The 21,695-nt window shown below is 46.7% G+C and overlaps 1 protein-coding gene across 3 annotated transcripts in view; it reads left to right on the forward strand.

Annotated features, from left to right (window-relative positions):
* The first annotated feature begins 4,577 nt into the window (after positions 1 to 4,577).
* Positions 4,578 to 21,695, forward strand: part of NR5A2 (nuclear receptor subfamily 5 group A member 2) — a 139,068-nt gene continuing 121,950 nt past the window's right edge. The window contains exons 1-2 of one of the 3 annotated variants that reach the window (XM_040462032.1): positions 4,578 to 4,777; positions 20,558 to 20,676. In XM_040462032.1, coding sequence (XP_040317966.1) covers positions 4,714 to 4,777; positions 20,558 to 20,676 — 183 coding nt within the window. In that variant the 5' untranslated portion in view covers positions 4,578 to 4,713. Of the gene's footprint in view, positions 4,778 to 16,066; positions 16,442 to 19,356; positions 19,523 to 20,557; positions 20,677 to 21,695 lie in introns of those variants that run through there. The other 2 variants (XM_040462031.1, XM_040462033.1) reach the window with 2 other exon arrangements.

A 21,695-nucleotide genomic window follows, 5' to 3' on the forward strand; every position in this document is an offset into this window, starting at 1 on the left:
GTTTGAGCCCCACGTCGGGCTCTGTGCTGACAGCTCAGAGCCTGGAGCCTGCTTCAGATTCTGTGTCTCCCTGTCTCTCTGCCTCTCCCCCGCTCACATTCTGTCTCTCTCTCCCTCTCAAAAATAAACGTTAAAAAAAATTAAAAAGAATAGCTAAAATCATAGGGTACATAGGATCATAGGCTAGCACATAAAATTCTGTAATAAGCTCCTCCTTGTTCTGAAAATCCCTCACAACACACTGGGGACATGCAGCCCCAGGTTAGGATATGGAAGCCTATGAGACCAGGAAAATTTCTATTCACAGATGAAATCTCAACTTGCCTCCTTTTCAACATGGGGGTGGGGGGTGGGAAATGGCTCATAGTATTTGACAAAAGAAGAAATAATCTATTTTAATTCAATTTGGATTTCTTCTATGCCCCCAATTTCACAGAAATACAAATATGAAAGTATGTTTTTAAAATAGATGAAATTAACAGATCATTTTGTTTTATAAAAAATTCCATATGTTGTATTCTGAGCGGAACAACTACCGTGTTGAATATATGATGTGGGTTGTAAAAAGTAATTAACACGATACTCTAAGAACACAGCTACTTCACAAAGTAAAACTTAAATTTCCCCCTGAATGTACTGCCCATAGTTCTTTAAGTTCTTCAAGTGTCATTAAGTGCATAAGTCAAACCATGAAGGCTGATTCTAGGAAAAACACTGATGTGACTGTTCAAGTGGGGAGCTGATCTAGCTGCTTTTTAAAATGGAATGTTATTGGGGCGCCTGGGTGGCACAGTCGGTTAAGCGTCCGACTTCAGCCAGGTCATGATCTTGCGGTCCGTGAGTTCGAGCCCCGCGTCAGGCTCTGGGCTGATGGCTCAGAGCCTGGAGCCTGTTTCTGATTCTGTGTCTCCCTCTCTCTCTGCCCCTCCCCCATTCATGCTCTGTCTCTCTCTGTCCCAAAAAATAAAATAAAAACGTTGAAAAAAAAATTAAAAAAATAAATAAAATGGAACGTTATTTCTACATTTTAAGAATGACCTATAGATAAACTGTGGTTATTTAGATGTGGGTATTTTGGAGGAAATTCTCAAATATGAAGTGAACCTGTTACTGCACAGAAAAAACTGATGGTACTTCTTTCCATTGGTAAAATTCAGGCTTCCAAGTGAAAATTTGGATTTAAGAAAATGTGTATATTCCACGGTGAGTTTGACAGCTTCCTAGTATTTAAAGACATCTGATGAGATCAGTGGTAATATTAGTAAATAGAATTTTTTTAATGTTTGTTTCGAGAAAGAGAGAGAGTGCACAAGTAGTGTCAGTGCAGAGCCCAAGGCAGGGCTGGATCTCACAAATTGTAAGATCACGACCTGAGCCAGGATCAAGAGTCGGACCAAGCATACCAATAAATAGAATTTTTGATATTCTGTAACAAAACACGTCAACATTTAGAAAATTTGCCAAATTTGATGAACTTCTATCTTCCAAATTACCAACGTAAGATGTAACAAAATCATGCATAGGTGAAAGGTGTATTTTAAGTCTAAAATAAGCCAATGAATTTTAGTATAATAGGGTGCAAAAAGTTCACAGATATGGTTTCAGATTCCACATTACAACTAGTCTTTAAGAAGATATTACTTGTGGAGTTTTGATGCAGTGTCAAAGGAAAAAATCCAAAATTATTTGAAGAAGTTATTATAATATTCCTCCTTTTTCTATCTTCATATATTGAAGACCATATTTTCTTATATATACTTTAACAAAAACAATATATTGCTACAGATTGAATGTAGAAGCAGATATGAGACTCCAGCTTTCTATTAAGGTGGATATTAAAAAGACTTCTGGAAATGCTGCTTTTTTATGAATTATTTTGTTTTGAAAAAGAGTTATTTTAATTTAAAATACACTGCACATATTAATGTTTTTAATAAAAATAAATTAGTATATTTCTAAATAATAACTTATTTTCTCAATTTTAATCATGAGTACAACAAATACTCATAGGTATAATTCACAGAAGCAAAAACTTTTGGGGGTCCTAATAATTTTTACGAGAACAGCTGCTTTGGGCCACCCGGCTGGCTCAGTCAGAGGAGCATGTGACTCTTCATCTTGGGGCCCTATGTTGGGTGTAGAGATGACTCAAATAAATAATCTTAAGAAAAAAGAGAGAATAGCAGAGGCATATGTCCTTTAACACATGCATAGGTACATTTCTAGTATTGTGGCATGTTATTGTTTGATTATTCATTTTTTTTAATAAAGTTGGGTTTTTGGTTGTTTTTGTTGTTGTTGTTTTTTAAGTAAGCTCTACACACCCAAGGAGATCCAGGATCACATGCTCTACTGACTGAGTCAGCCAGATGCCCCTATTGTTTGATTATTTTAACAAATAACCGGGGAAGTTGGATGGCTCACTCAGTTAAGCAACCAACTCTTGATTTTGGCTCAGGTCACGATCTCATGGGTTCATGAGATCATGCCCCGCTTGTGCTCTATGATGACAGCACAGAGCCTGCTTGGGATTCTCTCTCTCTCTCTCTCTCTCTCTCTCTCTCTGCTCCTCCCTCACTCATTCTCTCTCTCTCTCTTAAAATAAATAAAGTTTAAAAAACAAAAGAAAGAACAGTAAAGAACTGACATGGATGATTATAATCACCCAATCTTTTTTAGTTTGAAATACTTGCTCATTAAAATACTTCACTTCCTAGCTTCCCTTGCAGCTAAGGGTAAGTATGTATCTAATTTCTGCATAATGAAATGTAAGTAACATGTTTATGTGGTACTTACAGGTAATGTACTTAAAAACAAGTATGCATTCAGGGCACCTGGGTGACTCAGTGGGTTGAACACCCAACTTTGGCTCAGGTCAGGATCTCGCAGTTTGTGAGCCTAAGCCCCGCATCGGGCTCTGTGCTGACAGCTCAGAGACTGGAGCTTGTTTCACATTGTGTGTCTCCCTCTGCCTCCCCCTTCCCCGCTCATGCTCTGTCTCTCTCTGTCTCTCAAAAATGAATAAACGTTAAAAAAAAAACAAACAAGTATGGCGTTCTCTCTCTTTCCTCCATACTGCTTCCTGGAATGAGAACTGGAATTCTAGCAGCCATTTTAGAACATGAAGAAAAGAGATCAAGGATAGTAAAAACGGAAGGAACCAGGTCCCCGACAACTTTGTAGAGCTATTGTACCATCCCTGGATTGTCTACATCTGAACTTCTAAGAGGAAAACAAAGGTTTTATTTAAACCACTGTTATTTTGACTTTTCTATTATATGCAGTGAAATCTAACGCAAGAAAATATAACTTTGAACAGGGGTGCCCAGGTGGCTCAGTTGACTAAGCGTCTGACTTCGGCTCAGGTCATGATCTCACGGTTCATGAGTTCAAGCCCCGCATCGGGCTCTGTGCTGGCAGCTCAGAGCCTGGAGCCTGCTTCAGATTCTGTGTCTCCCTCTCTCTCTGCCCCTCCTCTGCTCACGCTGTCTCTCTCTCTCTCTCTCTCAAAAATAAACATTAAAATTTTTTTTAAAAATGCTGTACATAAACATTTTGAGTTTTCTAAATAGAATCTCAGGCAAAAAAAAAAAAGTTTGCTTCATTAGAGAAATCAAAACAAATAAGAAAACAATGAACTGCTCCACAACATGGGAAAAGATACGCATTGTTATACAATCCATAGTTTATTACTTTGAAGAACAATAGGGATATTTAACAAGAGCCTAAAACTACCCTTGGTCATTTGCATAATAATTCTTTCATGGCAAAGAGTGATCCAGATTTTTCCTATGGATTCAAGCAAAGAATAATTACTTAAAATTATGGAAAATATGTTACACATTCACCATTTTGCCAGCACCAACCTCAAAGTATAAATTTTACTTTATTGGGGGTAAATAGATAGGCTGCCCTTTTAATCAACTGACCAGTGTCCAAACAAGCTAAGATTAACAACTCGGCTAATGAATAGGCATGATTAAAAAGTTGGTTGACGATGCATGAATGAATAAATAGCCATAAGCTTGGAAATACTACCTGTAGTATTTTAAAGTGTCAATCATATCTCTAGTCATCATTTAAAGAATTAATGTGTGCCACTGTTATCATCTCAAATGTATTTACAGAGGTCAGAAGAGCTACGTCTGTCCTCCTCCATGCAAAGAGGTGATGACATCAAGGGGGTATGTCACAAGCCTAAGTTCAGTTAGTAGATTTAAGTTGGTTTGGAGTTTTATCCACTAAGTATGATCTTCTGACCCCTCAGTTTTACAACTTTCCACTCTCTGTGCTGCATAGCACCTCTCCACTTCTGAGTTAATCATTTCTTTGCCATTATCTGCCAGGAGTTCTTATCTCTTTTGCTGTCACTTTATAACAGGGTCCTCTTATCAACCTGCATAGAGTCATGTGATCCATCCAAGCCTATCAAAAGTTTCCATTCTTCTGATTAGAAACCATCATGTAACTGGATACATGGTTTACAGCAGGCAACTAATGCTGGAAAAAGTACAGAGTCCAGGGAAAGACTTGCTTGTAACTTTCTGAATTCTTGGACCTTTTTTTTTTTTTTTTTTTCCTATTTTTTTTTTAACTTTCACTAAGGGTTACTGTAGTCTGATGTGTCCTCCTCAAGGCTACAAAAGCTATACTTTTTCTTATGCTCAATGATTTCTGCTTTAAACCAAAGGACCACCTGTAATTTTACTAAGAATGTCTTCTAATTTGGATACTGGAAATTTACAGGATTCTCTAAAGCACGGACTTACACCTGTTGGTAAGTAGGAGTTGCTTTATATCATCCATTTATTATTTTGCTACTATATTAATTCATGTAATTTAATCTTATTGATGTATTTAGTATTATAAGTCATTGTTCCTCCTATTGTCTATTAAAAGCACATTAGCCCATGTATCACACATTTATCTTTCGTGAAATTCAAAAAAAGCAAATGGATATTTCAGTATTTTTTATTATACCCACTGGTTTTGGATGCCCATCCATTATTCTGAAACAGTCAGAAACAAAAATGTATAATATATGTATTTCGTCACTAATATTTTCTGATAATTTCTAATCAGAGATAATAAGCTAAAATTTTAACAACTTGAAACAAGTTAACCATATGGAATCATCACTGATCAAACTTTAAAAAAAGCTTTCAAATACTGTAAAGTTTCAAGCCACACCACAGTATGGTGTCTCATTCATTGCAGATACTATAGAGAATCTTTTGTTTCTCTGACGAATAAAAGCCATGTAAATAGATACATATTTTAATATATTTAATAAATATATGTATATATACACACATACACCATCATTAGTTAAAGATTCGAATTTAAGGGTTACTGTCTGTTTTCCAAAATAATGAGCATGGCTTGTTTTTACAAACAGAAGTAAATAAAGCTAATTTTCATTTTAAAAAAGAACAAAAAATACTGTTGTTACAGCAAGAATACATTCACTTAATCCTAAAAGTAAAGGACTAAAGGGAAGTGATTTCCAGTGGTGTGTAATTATTAGTCTGTTGGCAATCATGTCTTTCTTCCTTTCCCTTAGTTTTTGAAGGACCCGTTCCTTTTCTTGTAGCACTTTCTTAGGCTTTCGCACCGGAATTTCCCTGCGAATTCGCAGAGGCCTGTCATGAGCTCTGAGTTCCAGCTCCGCTGTAGGAGGCAAATCAAGGCTTGCTTGGGCTTTTCCTCTTTCTCCCTTGATAACCAGCTGACTCCCCTGACTGCAGTGATTGCTTTTTTTATGGGCCAACTACACCCTATAGTATATCAGTTGAGGAAATGGTTACAAAAAAAAAAAAAAAAAAAAAAAAAAAGTTCTCTACTTGCGAAAAAGAAAACACGAGGGAGACAAGCAGAGTGCAACAGAGAATCAATTGCCCTGCAGATAAAAACAAAATACGAGCGCAAGGAAGGAGGTGAAAGAGAAGCACAAACGGTTTCAAATCTTTTTCGCCCGGCAAAGCCGCCGCGACGCGCTAATGAGCCCTCGCAGGCAGCGGCGGGCTGGGCGTTCCGGGGGCTCTGGGCCGGGGGCTCGCGGCGAGAGCGCGCTCCAGCGGGGACGCGGGCGGCGCGCGTGCTGGGCGGGCCCGCGCTCCGGCCGCAGCTCGGGGCGCGCGCAGCCGGGACTGGTAGGCAGCGAGTTGAGAGGGCGTGGGGTCCCGAGGACACGTTCTGTTCTCCCCCTCCCCGTCCCCCCTCCACGGCGTCCTTCACACCCCTGGGGTGAATTAAAGAGGGTAACGTGGTAGAAGGAGACGCCTTGCATGTCTCTCTGCTACCGCGGAACTGTGTTTTTACCCACCGCACCGGGACTCACACCGCACCGGCTATGCTATGGAGCAGGGGCAGGTCCATCCTGCGCGTAGAGAGCACCCGCAAGTCGGGATCAGCCGGGTTCCAGAGAGCCAGAACCTGCGGAATGTCTGGTCCGGGAGGGACTGCTAAAGACAGCCTCAAAAAAAAAAAAAAAAAAAAAAAAAAAAAAAGTACAGATGAAGTCGCTCAGCGAGTCTATCCCAACACCCTAACCCTCTCCAAGGCACTTCCGGGCGCCAGATCCCGGGATGACAAAATTCCAGTCAATTTTCCGGTAAAAGAAACCTCTTTCCGGATCTCGTTGGAAGCCGCCGCCGCCCCATCCCGGCCCACCCACTGTCCCTCCTCAATTCCCTGGTATTCCCAGGTGGCTGTCAGATGTCCCTGTGTGCAACATCCTAGACACTCAGAGGCGGCTCCTGGCACTGAGAATCCCATGTGTTCATGGGGTAGCCTCCAAGGAATACTGAGGGTCATTCCTGGGGTTCTTGGCTAGACAGGTCACCCAAAGGGCTGACAGGAAAGGGGGACAGCGTGAGCCATCAGACTAAACAGTTAGGGCTGACCGCAACCACGAAGGTGAGTGCCTCTTGGGTTGGATTCTGTCTGCCCAGGGCAGGCCCATTGAGAAGAACCCACAGGTGGAGCTCTAGAGAGTGTCAGGTCCTGGAGTAGCTTTGAGGTGGCAAATTGCAAGTTAGGGTAGGGATGAGAAGTGGTTCACAAAACTGAGGCCAAAGCAGGTAGAGATCAGTCAAGATTTCCAACTTTACATTGATTCGGTTGTGTTGGACTAGAAAATGTGCCTCTGTTCATTAAAAAAGCTGTCTCTGGGGGTCCTAGCTGGGCATGACATTTTCCTTCTATGCACGCTGATGGCTACATGAAAATTGTGCATAGATGTCAGTACTTGTATAGAAAAGTAGATATAAGAGAACGTTGTTCCTTCTGCCTACCTGCGAGATAATCATTCAGTGTGGTGTAAGAGCAGCAGACTTGGGAATATAACCAGATTGTTCCTTTTAAGTTAACTAGTTCTGGGACACTCTCTGGATTCTTGGTTTCTGACTTAGGTACTTCTTCATTCTCCAAAATGGGGCAATTTTACTGATGATATGCAGTACTAATTTGAGAGAGAAAGATAGAGGAATGGAGAAAGAAAAAAGTACTTGTCTATATCAACGAAAGAGCCAAATTTGCATGGTGGGAAACATGTCATATAACAAGTATTTATTGACTCTTCTGCAATGTGCTCAACATTATGCTTTGGTTTGTATTAAATTTATGTAATGCTTCAAATTAAGTGCATTTATGGAATATATTATACACATTTATTATTGTATATTATCCACAGGAAACTATGTCTTCATAGTGAGGGGTACATAACACACAATGCAAACAATATTAAGAAATGATATAAAGTTTGTTATCTAGTCCCCTTAGCACTCTTGGAGTCTGATTTTTTTCCAGCAATAACCTCCAGTTATCTCTGTGCCCATAAGGGTCTCTCCAAGTAGGGGTCATGGAGTGGAAAAGGAGATAGCCCATTCATTATGCCACCCTAAAGTCTAGCCAGCTCTATTTGCAGTGCAGTTTAGAATGTCAGTCATTCAAACCCATGTTCTGATTCTTGCTGGGCTTAGCCAGTTCCCTCAAGGAAGCTAAACCCTGGTGCCTCTTCTCCTTCCCGGCCTCAGCCCAACTCCAAAACAGTGCTCTCCCAAACTCTTTTTACTGGCCTTGATCGACAAGTTGTGACTGGAGCTAAAGTCACCTCTTTTAATAAACCAAGAGAGATTTATGGAGAAAGGGAGAACAGAGGCTTGGTAGTGCTTTTTTCCTTTACTTAATGCCTCCACCCAGACACAATGTCTAAGGTTATCTTGGCTTCAGCCTTGAACTTGAGATGAGCTAGCTGAAGGGCTCTGGGACAGACTCCCACCTGGAGGCCCAGCTTCCCCCAAGTACTTACGGGGAAGTTTGACACAGGGAGACAGTCAGACATCTTCCGGTCCCCGAGACCAGAACCTACCTCAGGATAAAGCTATTTCTTTGGGTTATACTTCCTCACTCTTCACCTTATTAGAACAAAAATTCTCTGAGAAATCCAGTTGGCTTTAAGGAACTTTGGGATTTTGGGGGCTTTGAGGTCTGGGGATGTCCTAGGTGGCTTTGAGAGATTAAGCCTGGGAGAACCATGTGGACTGAACTTGAGCAGACAAATTAGCAAAGGCTGCCTCTTTTTTTAGTCTTTTGGGAAACTCTGATATATGTTTTTTTGTGTAATAAGTAAGAAAAGACACAAGTTTAAACTCCAAATAATCTGAATACAGAGGAACATAAGCAGTTTGGTGAGTTTTTTTCTGGGAGTGTAATTAAGTCCCTGAGGACTGTGTCAAGCAGTGCATGACAGTCAAGTTTAGCGAGTACCTCTTACTGAAAGGATCTTGTTTTTTATTTTATTTTATTTTATTTAAAAAATTTTTTAAGTTTATTTCTTTATTCTGAGAAAGACAGAGACAGCATGAGCAGGAGAGGGGTAGAGAGAAAGTGGGAAGGAGAGAGAGAATCCCAAGCAGGCTCTGAACTATCAGTGCAGAGCCCAACGTGGGGCTTGAGCTCACAAAACCAAGAATTGGGAGCCCCTGGAAGGCCCTTATTTTTAATGGTTCTAAAATGGTTAGTGATTCCCTTCCTAGTGTTTTTCCTTACAGAAAGATGAGTGTGGGTGAGTTTAGAAGAAAAGAGATAAGTACAAAGGAGAACTGGTATTTATTAACAGCAGGATATGCTGCCCTGCTGGGACTGTCTCATCCAGGTGTAAAGTTTACTTTGTTAACCCTATTTTACTGATGACAACATTGAATCAGAAAGGTCTTGTGAGTCACCCAAGACCACTCGGCTTTGTCAGGAGAGTGAACCATAAACAGAACCCATGGATGTGATTCTGAAATCCATGCTCTTTCCTCCAAGTAGTGACTATTTGCCTTTGTTGATATAATGGAATGATGGTTGAAAATGTTAATCTACTCAGACTTTCTTTCCAAAGGCATTCTGGGATTAAGAAGACATTTGTAAATGGTTATTTATCTTCCTTTTCATTCCACAGTGGAAACCAGATTTAGATTCCAGCAGAATTCAGAAGGGTGGGATGGGAAGAGGTGTAGCAGGCAGGCAGCAGCCCAGTACCCTTGAGGGCAGAGCAAATCAGGGTGGGAAGGCACTTTGGATCTTGTATTCTGGGATTTCTTGGAAAGGATCTCTGGAGTTTGGATGGAGTTTTGCTTGCAGTTTGGGGTGTATGCTGGCAGGGCTACTGACAGGGTGTAAGGGAATTGAGAGACAATTCAGAGCATCTATTTGTTAGTTAGTGGGTATGAGGAGGGCAGAGAAATCACTTAACATGAGGGACTGAGTTTTCAGAGAAAGGGACCTTTTTTTTCCACCCTGAGAAACCAACATCTGTTTTCTTATAAAGGGAGGAAATAGAGAACAAGATAGTTTAAGCAGACAGGCACGCACACACCCTTTTGAAAAACCACTTTTGACAAACCCCAGGGTGTCCCTAGTGAGACGCTGGTCCCACAACCGGCGCTATCTTGCTTCACAGTAAATGCTGATTCCTTCCCCATGATCTGGACATCCGCGGCCTCACCCCCACCAAGCTCCACCTGTTCCACCAGCGGTCTATACATGATTGAAAAGAAAATAGGTCGAACCCGCCATCAGGTCCCCGATGCATCTTCCCAGTTTCTAGACAAGAAACCTTGGAGGGAAGGAGAAAGAATTTGCCCCAAACCTTTGCGCTTGGCTGGCCACCACCTCCTCATCGCCAAAGTTGCCTTTAGGTTGGAGGAGCCGACATCCTCCCAAACGAGAGAACGACGGAACCTCCTAGACCCGAGCTCTTCCCATCCTTGGGGACCGTGAGCCAGACGGTGAAGCTATCACCGCCAGTCCCGCCTTTCTAGCCCCTCGCTTTGTGTTCTGTCCCAGAGGGGCCCAAGTTGGTAGACGGAGCTCTGCGCGGCCCGGTACGCTTTGATCTTAGAACGGAAACCTCTAGGTGGGGGCTTCCCTAAGGCAAGAACCTCGAGACTGCCCATCCCCGCGGCGCTGCTAGAGCAGAGGAATTCGCGAGCTCCGCGGAGTGCAATCCCTTCCCTCATGACACTTCCAGTCTGGTCGTATTCACCTGAATGGTAGCCCTGAATAATCTCGTGCTAAGGATTTAGTTCCTGGTCCGGGTTGAGGAGGGGGGGAGGGGACATGGGGAGTGGAATTGCGACGCAAGTTCTCAGCTGGTTTCACTAAGCCCTCGGTGGCCTGCTGGCGCCAGGATCGCCCTCGAGAACGTCATTCCGAGTTCTGGTTTGTCCCGAGGAGGGACGGCGTGGTTCCGAGAGGGGACTCCCACTGTTTTGAGTTGGAGCTGACTCACATTTGCATTTCAATTACAGAGGAAGAGATAGATTAGATTGGACCACCTACCCAAGATTATTTCCCTAGCCAGCTCCTTTCTCAAGACCGGATCTCCCCGCCCACTTGGAGAAGGGCAAGGGCTATACCCAAGGCGGGATGCGCCCGGACCCCTGGGTTGGGGCAACAGTCGCCAAAGAAAATGAAGCCAAAACGTTCTAGATTAGCCTTTTTCCAGAGAGATGCGGATACCGATAATCCAGGCCAAACTCTCCAAAAACCTCACCTTTACTTCAGGACAAGGGTGGGATGTTGTTTGGAGGAGGGGCTGGAGGAACTGGGATTACCTGGATAATTGCTTCACCTTATATTTTCCTCCTCAGTAAAGATGGGGCCATGGTATATTAAGATACTCCCATAGTGATTGGGAGTCAATCCCCATTTGCGGGTTACCCCAAACACACAAGTCTTTCCAGGGGTAGAAGGTCTCAACTGAGAGCAGTTTTTCCTCCTGCTCCAGGGCTGTGGTAGATGATGTCTTAAGTAGTTACTTACACTCGTAGCAGAAAGGGATCTTTTTTTTTTTTTTTTTTAAATGAGGCAGGACTTCTCACCTATTTAAGTTAGTTTTTTCAAAGTTCCGGCCAATACGGTGCTCCCCGGTAATTTGTGTGTCTATACTGAAATTTAACCCTTCTTATCTTAAAACAAAGCGCTCCGGACGCCGGGGGGGGGGGGGGGGCCTGGAGACTAGAGGCGGGGGCGAATAGCCCAGCCTCCAGAGCTCTGGAGCGGAACTCTGGAATTCTTTGCGAAACTTAATTTTCGGAGAAAGGCAAAAGTGGCTTCTGATGGGCTTGTTGAGTGGGAGGGGCGGGAAAGTTAGGCAGAGCCCGAGTTTTCAGTAGGCTGATAAACTTGCTTCTCTTTCCCCTCGGGCTATCCCGGCCACTTGGTGGAGACTTCCCGAAAAATATCTAGGCTGCTTCTGAGGCTGAAAAGCAGACACGTGCTACAAAAAAAAAGTAATGATTCTGGTTCCTTAAAAACACCAAGAAGTAGAGATGGAGGAGACATCAGAAATTGTTTCCAAGAATGCAGATTTGAAAGTTTCGTGCGAGACTCGGTAGGTCATGCGAGGCTTCTCCCACCTAGGCGCGCGGGAGGGGTGGGTCTTCCACTTGGAAGAGCCCAGGAAAGTTGAACCAGTTCTAAAAAATCATGACATTTTCACTCCCTTTGCGGCCTGCAAGCGTTAAGCGCGCAGGGCTGGCATACAATTCTCAGGTCAGGTCAAGGGCAGGCTGTTCCCGGCGCGCTCTCTGAAATGCAGCGCGGAACAGCGCACAAGTGGAGGCGGGGGAGGAGAGCGAGGCAGTTACATCCTCGCGGGTGGGGAGTGCGAGACCTCCTCAGCTGAAGCCCGCCGGGTGAAGGGGGCGCACGGCCCCGTAACGCTGAGCCTGGATAAAATATGCCAGGACTGCGCTCCTCGGGCTCATCAAGGCTGCGCGGGAGCCTCCCCGAGCCATCATCCTTTGTAATTGCAACCGTCAATCAACGCTTTAAGACAAAGTCAGAACCGGGAAGGACGAGCCCTGGAGACCAGTCTCGTCGGAAAGAAGGTGGAGGCGTGGGGGAAGTGAGGGGAAAGGGGAGAGAAGTTTGTCAGAAGTTGGCAAAGGAATGGAGGGGAGAAATTGTGAATCCGCACCGTAGCTAAAGCCGGAACTGTCTCCCCCGGTCTCCCGGCCTCTGGTTTGTGGTCTCCGCCACCACTTGTTTCCCGCCAGACGGGGTGGATTCTTGAGTGTGCATCCACTGAGAGGCAGGGGGGCAGTAGGTTAGATGTTCCTGGCGGAGGATGGGATGCGTCTGCCCGCCTGCGGGCATTTTAGCATTCCAAGTCGATCGATGTGTCTGTCCGTCAGTCCAGACCACCACCAGCATCAACGTTTAGACCACACAGGCCCTGTTGCCCTAGTCCCATCACAACTGCCTCCCCTTCCCGCGTCCACTTGGCTCTCCTTCCTCACTGCTGCCTCTGCAACCTAGAACCATCTTCAGGTAACCGATCCGAGGCACCGTGGGCGGCCCGGGCTCCTCCTCTTCCAGCTATCCTTCCGAGAGGGTGTTCTGGGAGACGCCCAGGCCGATCCCAGGTCACAGGGCAAGCGGGTCCGGGGCTCCAGTGTGTGCCCCTGCCCAGCGGAATTGAAGGGTCAAGGGACCAGATCGTTCGGAACCAGGGAACTCAGGGGGTTTGGAAAGGATGCACTTGCAGGGCGGAAATGAGTGTGATGTGGGAAGCCTGGTGCCGCCGCCCCACCCTCTGCGTCTGCCCCAGGGCTGGGGGCTCTGCCGCTCCCCTAAAGCCCTTATGAAGCGACCCGGGGAAAAGGTGAGTGTGCCCTCGGGTCTCTGACATGAACCAATTCCAGTGGAAGATTTCCCCCTTGTCCACCGCCGGCAGGGGTTTCGACGTCCCGGATGGTGATCTGGATATGGTTGACCCTAGGGAACTCTTCTCTTCCTGGAGCAGGAGGCCTGGGACACCGAAGTTTTCTCTCTGCTTGAGACCTGCTACTTAGGTGCCCCTTTCGTTCGGGGGGAAAAGCCGTGAGCCTGGACAAGAACTTCAAAGCAAGGCGAAGCACCTTGGATCTTTCTTCTGTGATACAACTGCGGATTTTTTTTTTTTAAGGGTGGTTTTTTTGAAATCTTGTCTGCAGCCCCTATTTCCCCACCATTGCCCCCTCTGATTTTGGGAGGAGAGAAATGAATGCCAACTGCACCTTTGTCACCATCATTCCTGGTTTGGGGTGTGAGGCAAGGGCAGACTGGCCTGGACTGAAAAGGCGCTAGGGTGGTCTAGGCAAGCCCCTTCTGGGGCTGAAGCTGAATTATGAATGTGATCACAAAGTTTTCCTTGGCTAGGTCAAGGCTCTGCCTCAAGTGCAGGCAAGCACTTTTGCCATGCTACAAATATATGGTTCTGTCAGACCCCCTTTCTACTTCTTTCAAACTCTCCCAACCTCTTCCTCCAGCTCTACCAATCAGAGGACCCTCCCTCACCCTGGAAGCTCCCTCTGAGGACCAAGAGTCTGGAGTCCCCCCAAAGCTGCCAACCTGGTATTGTTGCTACATAAGTACCCCCATGAGCTCTTTGACTGTAGTGAGAGGAGGCTGTTCCTAGATTAAGACTTTGGAATAAACTGATTTTCAAAGTTCATCCAAATCCACAAAGCACAGCAAGAACTGAGTTGAGCCCTGAGACAACTCCTTTCCTTTTTTGAACTGTGTGTATATATTCTATATATAATATATATACTTAAGCCACAAAACTTATTTAATTTACAATGATATTTAAAAACAACTAGTAATATTGAAAATGAATTGACAGTGTTAGTTGATGCTACCCTGGAAATCTGATCATCTTAAGGGTCACTCATTTTGGCAACTACATCCCACTGCCCTTTACAAACTAGTGGCTGGTCCCCCTCCCCCCAAGTTTAAACATTTTAATGAAATTTGGTGCTACAAAACTGAGATTTAAATAAGCTAGATTCTGAATATACATTGAAGAAGAACAAAAATGACCAAAAAAAAAAAAAAAAAAAAAAAGAATTAGAGAGCCAACAGTACCTGAATTACCAGGCGTGGGTGGGTGATGAACAACCCGCTTCATATAAAAGTGTAGATTAATCATGGGGATGATTGGAGTGTTATTCAATTCATCAAATACTGGCCTGGGCAGTTGGAGTGTGTGATCTCTATGCCATTCAAATAGAATAAATTCAGATCTTTTGAGATTCAAATTCACCCCCTTGCGGGAGGACTCTGATAATTACCCAGTCTCACAGCAGACACTGAATATGAGGCATTTCATATGCAGTCACGAGGCTGGAAAAAATGTTTTTTCATCTTGTTGGGATGAGATCGGAAAACTTTGAAGATGTGGCTGGGCTGGTGGCCGAAGAGCTTACATAACAGATGGTTCTTTAAAACTTTATTAAAGTGCTGGGCCTCTGGGCCTCATGTGGATTGTCCTACCAGAGACACCAGAATGAAAAAGGAAAGCCTAGTCCGATCGTTGCTTTCTGCTTGGAAACACAGTGCCCTAAAATTTAGGAAGTCTGCCGCCAATGTAATCTTAGTCTGGAGGGGGTGGGGTGTTTATAAATGAGTGAAGGACCCGGTAAAGAGCGGGGTAACAGGGATAGCTGTTCCTCCATTGCCGGCGAGTGGGCGAACTCTCGGCGAGATGGGTATCCTCGGTGAGCCGGGACGCTCGGCCACGGCAGGACTCCTGGGGCCCATGGTGGGGCCTTTTCGGACTGAACACCGATGGGCAATGAAGCCGGGAGACCCTTGAGAGCAGGCCAGCTCTTCCGAGAAGAGCGGTCAACTGAATTCAACATCTCTTTTCTCCTTTAAGTTGTTTAAATGGGTGTTTAACTCCCCCTCCAGCCCCCGACCCGATATTCGCGCGGGGACACACACGCACACTCACACACTCCCGCGTCCCTTCTGGTTTCCCCTCAGCTGGCAGAAATAAATCGCCGCCCTAGCCTCCCGTCCTTCGCCGCTGCGCTCAGACAGAGGTCGCTTCCCACTAGCTGTAAGACCCGGCAGCATTCACATCCCCCGCCCCAGGTCAGGGTGGGGTGGGAGGGGGTTAAGGCGGGGTGGTGAGGTTGGGGCAGGCGAGGGGACTGGAGCTCGCGCCTCATCCTCATTGGCTGGCGGCTGGTGTCCGACCGAGTCCGGAACCCGCGTCCCCATTCACTGTCATCACCCCTCATCCCAGCCTTCCCCTTACCCCCGTCCTACTTACCTCCCCTCTCCTCCTCATCTTCCCCCTTTCCTTCCCAGCACCGTCACCCTCGGGGCTGGAAGGGCTGCTCTCGGACACGCGAGAGGAGTAAACGAGGCAGGAGAGGGGGGTTGTAACTTCACAACTCCACACTTGTGATAGTCAGCGAGAGGGAAGCAGAGACAGGGGAAGGGGCGGAGAGGAGGGGAGAGAGAAGTGAGGCGAGAGAGAGGGAGAGGGGGAGAGAGAGAGAGAGAGAGAGAGAGAGAGAGAGAGGGAGAGAGAGAGAGGGAGAGAGAGACCCCTGCCGATCTTGAGCCAGAGGGCGGGTGGAGGGAGGGGTAGAAGTCGCCCGAGCCGTCCGGGAGCAGCGGCAGCGGCCCCGCCGCGGCGGCAGCAGCAGCTCGGCGGCCGCCTCCGCTGCCCGCCCGGAGCTCGGCCGCGCACGGATCCGCGCCCCGGGCAGCTGCGCCCTCACCGCCGCCGCCGCCCTAGCCGAGCCAAAGCCAGGCGCGCGGACGCAGTCTTCGCCGCGTCTCGTAGCCCGCCATCTCCTCCCAGCAGCTTGGGGTCGGCTCCGGAGTTGAGAGACTGGACGGGGCTCAGGGGTCCTGACCCGCGGCCCCGGAGGAGGCGGAGGCACGCTCCGGCGAGCGGGTGGGTGAGCCAGCACCCCAGCCGCCCCTCCCTCCTTTCCGCCGGAGTTGAATCTGTGCTGCCCGTGTCCAGGTGCTGGGCTTCCGGACGGACGCGGACCCCCTCTCCCCGCCCGCGGCCGCCTTGTCATGCTGCCCAAAGTGGAGACGGAAGCCCTGGGACTGGCTCGATCGCATGGGGAACAGGGGCAGATGCCGGAAAACATGCAAGGTAAGGAGGCGCTGCGCGGCGCTCGGGTTCCCGCGGCCACACCGCCCCCGGGCTCGCCCTGAGGGCTTCAGCCGCCCACCCCTCGCGGGCGCCGGAGCAGCCCTGCGGGGCGCTCGCCGCTGCCGGGCTGTGGGGCCGCGCGCGGGCGGCAGGCCCCCTCCCGAGGGGCAGGCATAAAAGTTTATGGCTCTTGAACAATGCGGGGCGGAGGTTTTCCAAGCAATGCCTAATTGGCCGCTTCTAATTAAGAAAAGAGAGGTTTCAAGCTCTATGGCAACCCGAGGGGGGCAGCTTCAGGCTAAAGATACTTCAGAATAATAAGATCATTCTAAGAAATGAAACGCCTCACTGGAAACCGGAGCGGGTTCTCGGTCATTGGAATCGGTGGGAACTTTAATCAATGCTCGTGTGTGGAGGAAGAACACCCTGCTTAGCAAAGTCAGCTACAAAGAGAGGAAGCTCCGGGAAAGCTGGTCTTAGCGGCGTTAGAATGTATGTTGGGCACCCCCAAAAGCCCAGGGGGACACTGCGAACTGGCTCTAATTTGGACAACTTCAGAACCGCAGACAGAACTGAAGAAATCCAAAATTATCCCACCCCCATCCTCTGCGCGGGTATTGTCGAGTTAGTTGAGGGAACGGGGCACCGGTTTAGCTTAATGCCTCTTCTACAGTCCCAGAGCTGGGAATGTGGAAGCCCGGCTTGTTTTCTTACCTCTTGATTGCTAACAACAAAAAAAAAGCAAACCCTGCTGGCTATATTTTCGCCGCATTCCAAATAGCGACTCTAGATGTGGTTGTATTAAGCCCTTCAGAAGTTTATAGCAGTTGCCCTGGGCCGGGGAGGGAACAATGCTAGGAAAAGTCACCGGTGCTCTTCCATCCTCGCCCCTTCCCGCGCGCAGGATGTGCGGGCAGGCGGGCCTGTGATCCCGGAACGCTTCCTGCCATCCCCTTGAGCGAACTTGAAAGCGCCGGGGAAGTGTTGGGAGCCGAGTTGGAGCAGAGTTTGGGGTTGGTGCACGCCGCGGTGCGGGATCGGCGGCGCGCCTGCCGCGCTCGGGCCCAGGGCCCCTGACGTCTCCCTCCGGGACTGGGGAAAGAGGGTGGCGGCTACGCGTGCGTTGTGCCTGTGGGTCGGTTACCTCTCGGTGATGCTGGGGTCTCTCCAAGCCTCCAGGAAGGGCTGTGGACGTCCCCTGGGGGCTGCGGCCCCTGAGACTAACTTGAGGGTTGGGTGCTGGAGGAACCCGGTTGGCCCAAAGAGGCATTGGCGCTCGTACCTGGGAGTCCCGCGAAGTCGGGGCGTGGGGGACGCGGCGCCGTGAGCGGGATCCCGGAACCCTCCGCCTCTAGCTGCGGAGAGGGAGTGCCCTTTGGGCGCCCGTGAGGCCACCGCGATCTTAGGTCCAAAAAGAAAGTTTCTGCCCCTCGTTCAGGCGCGCGCGTTTCTGAAAGACTAGGGAAAAGACCCTCAGGGAAACGCTGGATCAAGAAGTAGGGGAGGCAAGAATAAGGGTTTAGGGGGCGGGGGAGATGCGAGGGAAATGCCACTGTAGTATTCCTTTTAAAGTTCGGGAGGGGCGTTCTTGACACGACCTACTGTCCCAAAGCAGAAAGTTAGACTTCCATTGTGCACAGGTCTCAGGAGAAGCCGCCGGCCGCTCGCTCAGCTTTGGGTTCGAAAACATCGTGGGAAGGGTCAGGGCACGACTTCCTCTATGCCACTCGGCCTGCACCTCGAGGGAAGTCCCTGGGGATGGGGACCCCTTTCCCTTGCTTGCTCTGGGCTCAGCCGGGGACGCGCCCTGGTCCTAGAAAGACTCGCCACTAGGTTTCGGGACAGCTTACTATGGAGGGATTTATCCGCGTGCCTCTCTTCGGCCCTAGCTTTCCAAGGCTCCACGGCCCTCTCTACTTTCTAAAGACAGGGACTTCTTTGTCCCAACGGATGCCGTTCTCCGAAAGCCTACTTGGGTACGGCACCTGGGACACTCTGAAAGATGACCGGGTCCCGAACAGCAGCGACTGGCTACCCACAAGGCCTCTGTCTTTGTCCAAGAGGGTCCCCATTCCCAGCCCTGGTCTTTTGGCGTTGGATCCCCGAGGTGGGCACCGAATCCTCCTGCAAACGGTTGCCTCGCTGTGCCTCTTAGGTGCGAAATTAGAGTTTACTTTTTTGGGAGAAGGGGAGATAGAGAAGAACACACTTGGTAAAGTACAGTTTTTCCCGTCCCGAAAACACGCCGCAGGACAATAGTTACGAGTTTTGGAAGAGATGGGGCTATAAACAAACTTAAACCCTCAGTTTCCCCAAACCCCCAGCTTCCCAAAGCCCGAGCGCGGACCTCTTAGGGTTGGCGCCACTAGGAGGACTGCGCTTAGCGTCTCTACTTCTACTTCACGGAGCTCAAGGCTCCCGCTTCTACGCGAACATCTTTTCCCGGGACCCCACCCCCACCCCCAAACTCTGGCTAACTCACTCCGGTTTAAGCCCCAGGCCAGGGCTCTGTGTCTCGGGAAGAGACGTCTCAACTCAGCCGGTCGGTCCTCGGCCCTCAGACTCGAAGTGGTGCAAGTGACCTCACCTCCCCACGGCCCTCTCCGGAGGCCTGCAGAATCCGTAAAGAAACAAAAAACAAAACAAAAAAACCCACTTTATTTTAAAAAGATAAAAAGGAAAAGAACGAGTCCTTGGCGAAGAGGCCACATGATAGTGATGGAGTGGCCGGGAACTTTGGGGATGCAGTGGGAGCTATTTCTCTTTCCGTTTTGGTAAACAAATCAAAGGAAACTTTTGTCCGGCCGTCGGTTCCCCCATCTCCCCCCCCCGCCCCGCCCCCTGCAAACGCCACTGATTAACTTAAACTCGAATCTGCATTTGTGCGCCTGTGTGTCGCCGAGCAAGAGTTGGGCAAGGGGCGAAAAGGACAGCGCGCCCCGGGGTTTCACCGGAAGGTGCCCGGGAGGGGTACAGCTAGCTGGTGGCTGGGCTGCGCGGACCTGCCTCTTAGCACCGATACCCGCCGCGTCGCCCTCCGAGACCTGCCCCCGAGTGAGTCTCAGGAAGGGACTAGATCAGGTATCATCTGGGGTCTCCTGGCCACTGTCCTTCCTGTGCATAGTTTATCCATCTTTTAGCTGCGATGACGCCTTCGCAGGGGCTAAGTCCGGCGGAAGGCGGTTACTCGATCCCCGCAGTGAGCCGCTTGTAGCCGCGGCCTGATTTCTGTTTAACTTTAACCCGGCAATCTCAAGGTGTTTATATTTTGCAATGATTATCGGAAACATGTGAAGTTTTATCGAGGACTTTAATACTTGGGGACGAAACCAAACCCTCCTGTGTATCTTTTCTTTTCTTTTTTTTTCCCCCCCTCCCATCCGGGCGTCCTCCCTCTTTTCCTTCTTTATTTTAACAGGACGTTTTCGAATGTGAAGAGACTAAAGTATCCAGAACAGGAGCCCTGTCGATAAGTAACTGAATGTTTCAATTAGTCTAACAGATTCGAACGTACAGCCGCAGGCTGTTAAAAGTGGGGGCTGCTGCTGGAAAGCTGTTTCTGGGGCTTCAGGTTCTCGGTCAAGTGTTTGCAAATCGGCAGTTGCTATCCTGATAAGCGCTGTGTACTTGCAGCAAACTTACTCCAAGAGTGCGAGAATGCCAGAGCTTGCTTCTCTTCCTTAGGCAAAGGTGACATTTTGGATCTTAACTTTAGAAGGTTGAAAAGAAGTTCTAAATGGTTACTTTCTGCAATTCATGTTTCTTTTCTGATTTGCTGTCTTGCAGTTATGACCTATGTGTTCCACAGCGGTCAGTTTAAAATTCTTAACAAAAGAAGTTGGAAATCTTTTTAAGTTAAAAAAATAGGAAGTGCATGCTCGTTGAGTCCTAAAGATGTTTTGCTTTCATTGTATAAAACTATTTTTTAAGTATAGCAAGATAAAATATTATATATATTATATATATACATTATATATATTATATATATATATAATATATATAATATTTTACCTGTGATATTTGCCCACTGATCACCAAAATGCTTTTCACTGCAGGATTAAAACCTACATAGTAAATTAATTAGATATGTATACACATTTCTTTTTCTTGTTTCAGTGTCTCAGTTTAAAATGGTGAATTACTCTTACGATGAAGATCTTGAAGAACTCTGTCCGGTGTGTGGAGACAAAGTGTCTGGATACCATTATGGGCTCCTCACCTGTGAAAGCTGCAAGGTTTGCCTCCACGTTGCTACCTGATAAATATAATGTTTAAATCCAAAATAAACCATTGGATTACTTTTTAAAGCTAAATGGAGGCTGTCTTTTATAGACTCAATTAAAAATGAGAGACAGAGTTAGTCCTGGGGAGATGATTCTTTGAAATATGTGTTTGATTTAATTCCAAAGGCTAAAAAAATTTATGCTGTTTAGAAAACTTTGCCCGTCTCATGGCTTTAAAATATTTTATTGTAGTAAAGTGATGTATCTGTAGAAAGACTTCTATTTCTAACAGTCCTAAATATTGATTTTGCTTGATTTATATATATTTAAAGCATCGTTGTTCTTGAGAGGGAACATGACAAAGTATTTCCCAAATATATTTTAACTTCAGAGTATTCTGTGCTGCAAGTCTAAACATTTTTTATCCACAGATAAAAGTCTAAATTCTCAACTGCATGATTTCATCCTGATTTATTCCAAAAACAATTTTGAAGATTTTTTAAAAAATTTATATCATAAAGGATAAGAAAGCACATCTCAGTTTATAGTAGAATGGCATTCATAAATAAGTCATATGACCTATTTAAATGCAAGAAGTTTTAATATCTAAAATGTACTAAATTTTTCCTATTACTATCAACCATACATCAAGAATTTCTCCCAGACCTTTTTGATATAGTCCCAGTCCATTTGATACTATTTGCTATTTCTCAACATTTTTTAAAGTAGAAAGCTTAGTACAAATACTTTAAACCACTGCCTGGAAAATCCCTTCATTCTCTATAACAAAGTAAGATTGTTCCACTTTATAGCTAGTAAGATAAACATAAAGAGTATACCATCCTGGTAAAGCTGTTATTATATTATAAAGCTACAAAATTTGTTTTGATGAATTCTTTTGGGTGAAATAGAAGAAAAACACACTGTGCTAAAATTCAGCTCTCTGCTATACATTTTTTCTTTTCCATCAGTTTCACTTTTTTTTTATTACAGAGTTCCCCAACTTGAATGTATTTCAATGGAATTATGAA

The sequence above is a fragment of the Herpailurus yagouaroundi genome, unplaced genomic scaffold, assembly GCF_014898765.1.
Source record: "Herpailurus yagouaroundi ecotype Mexico unplaced genomic scaffold, PumYag 308, whole genome shotgun sequence".
Lineage (NCBI taxonomy): Eukaryota > Metazoa > Chordata > Mammalia > Carnivora > Felidae > Herpailurus > Herpailurus yagouaroundi.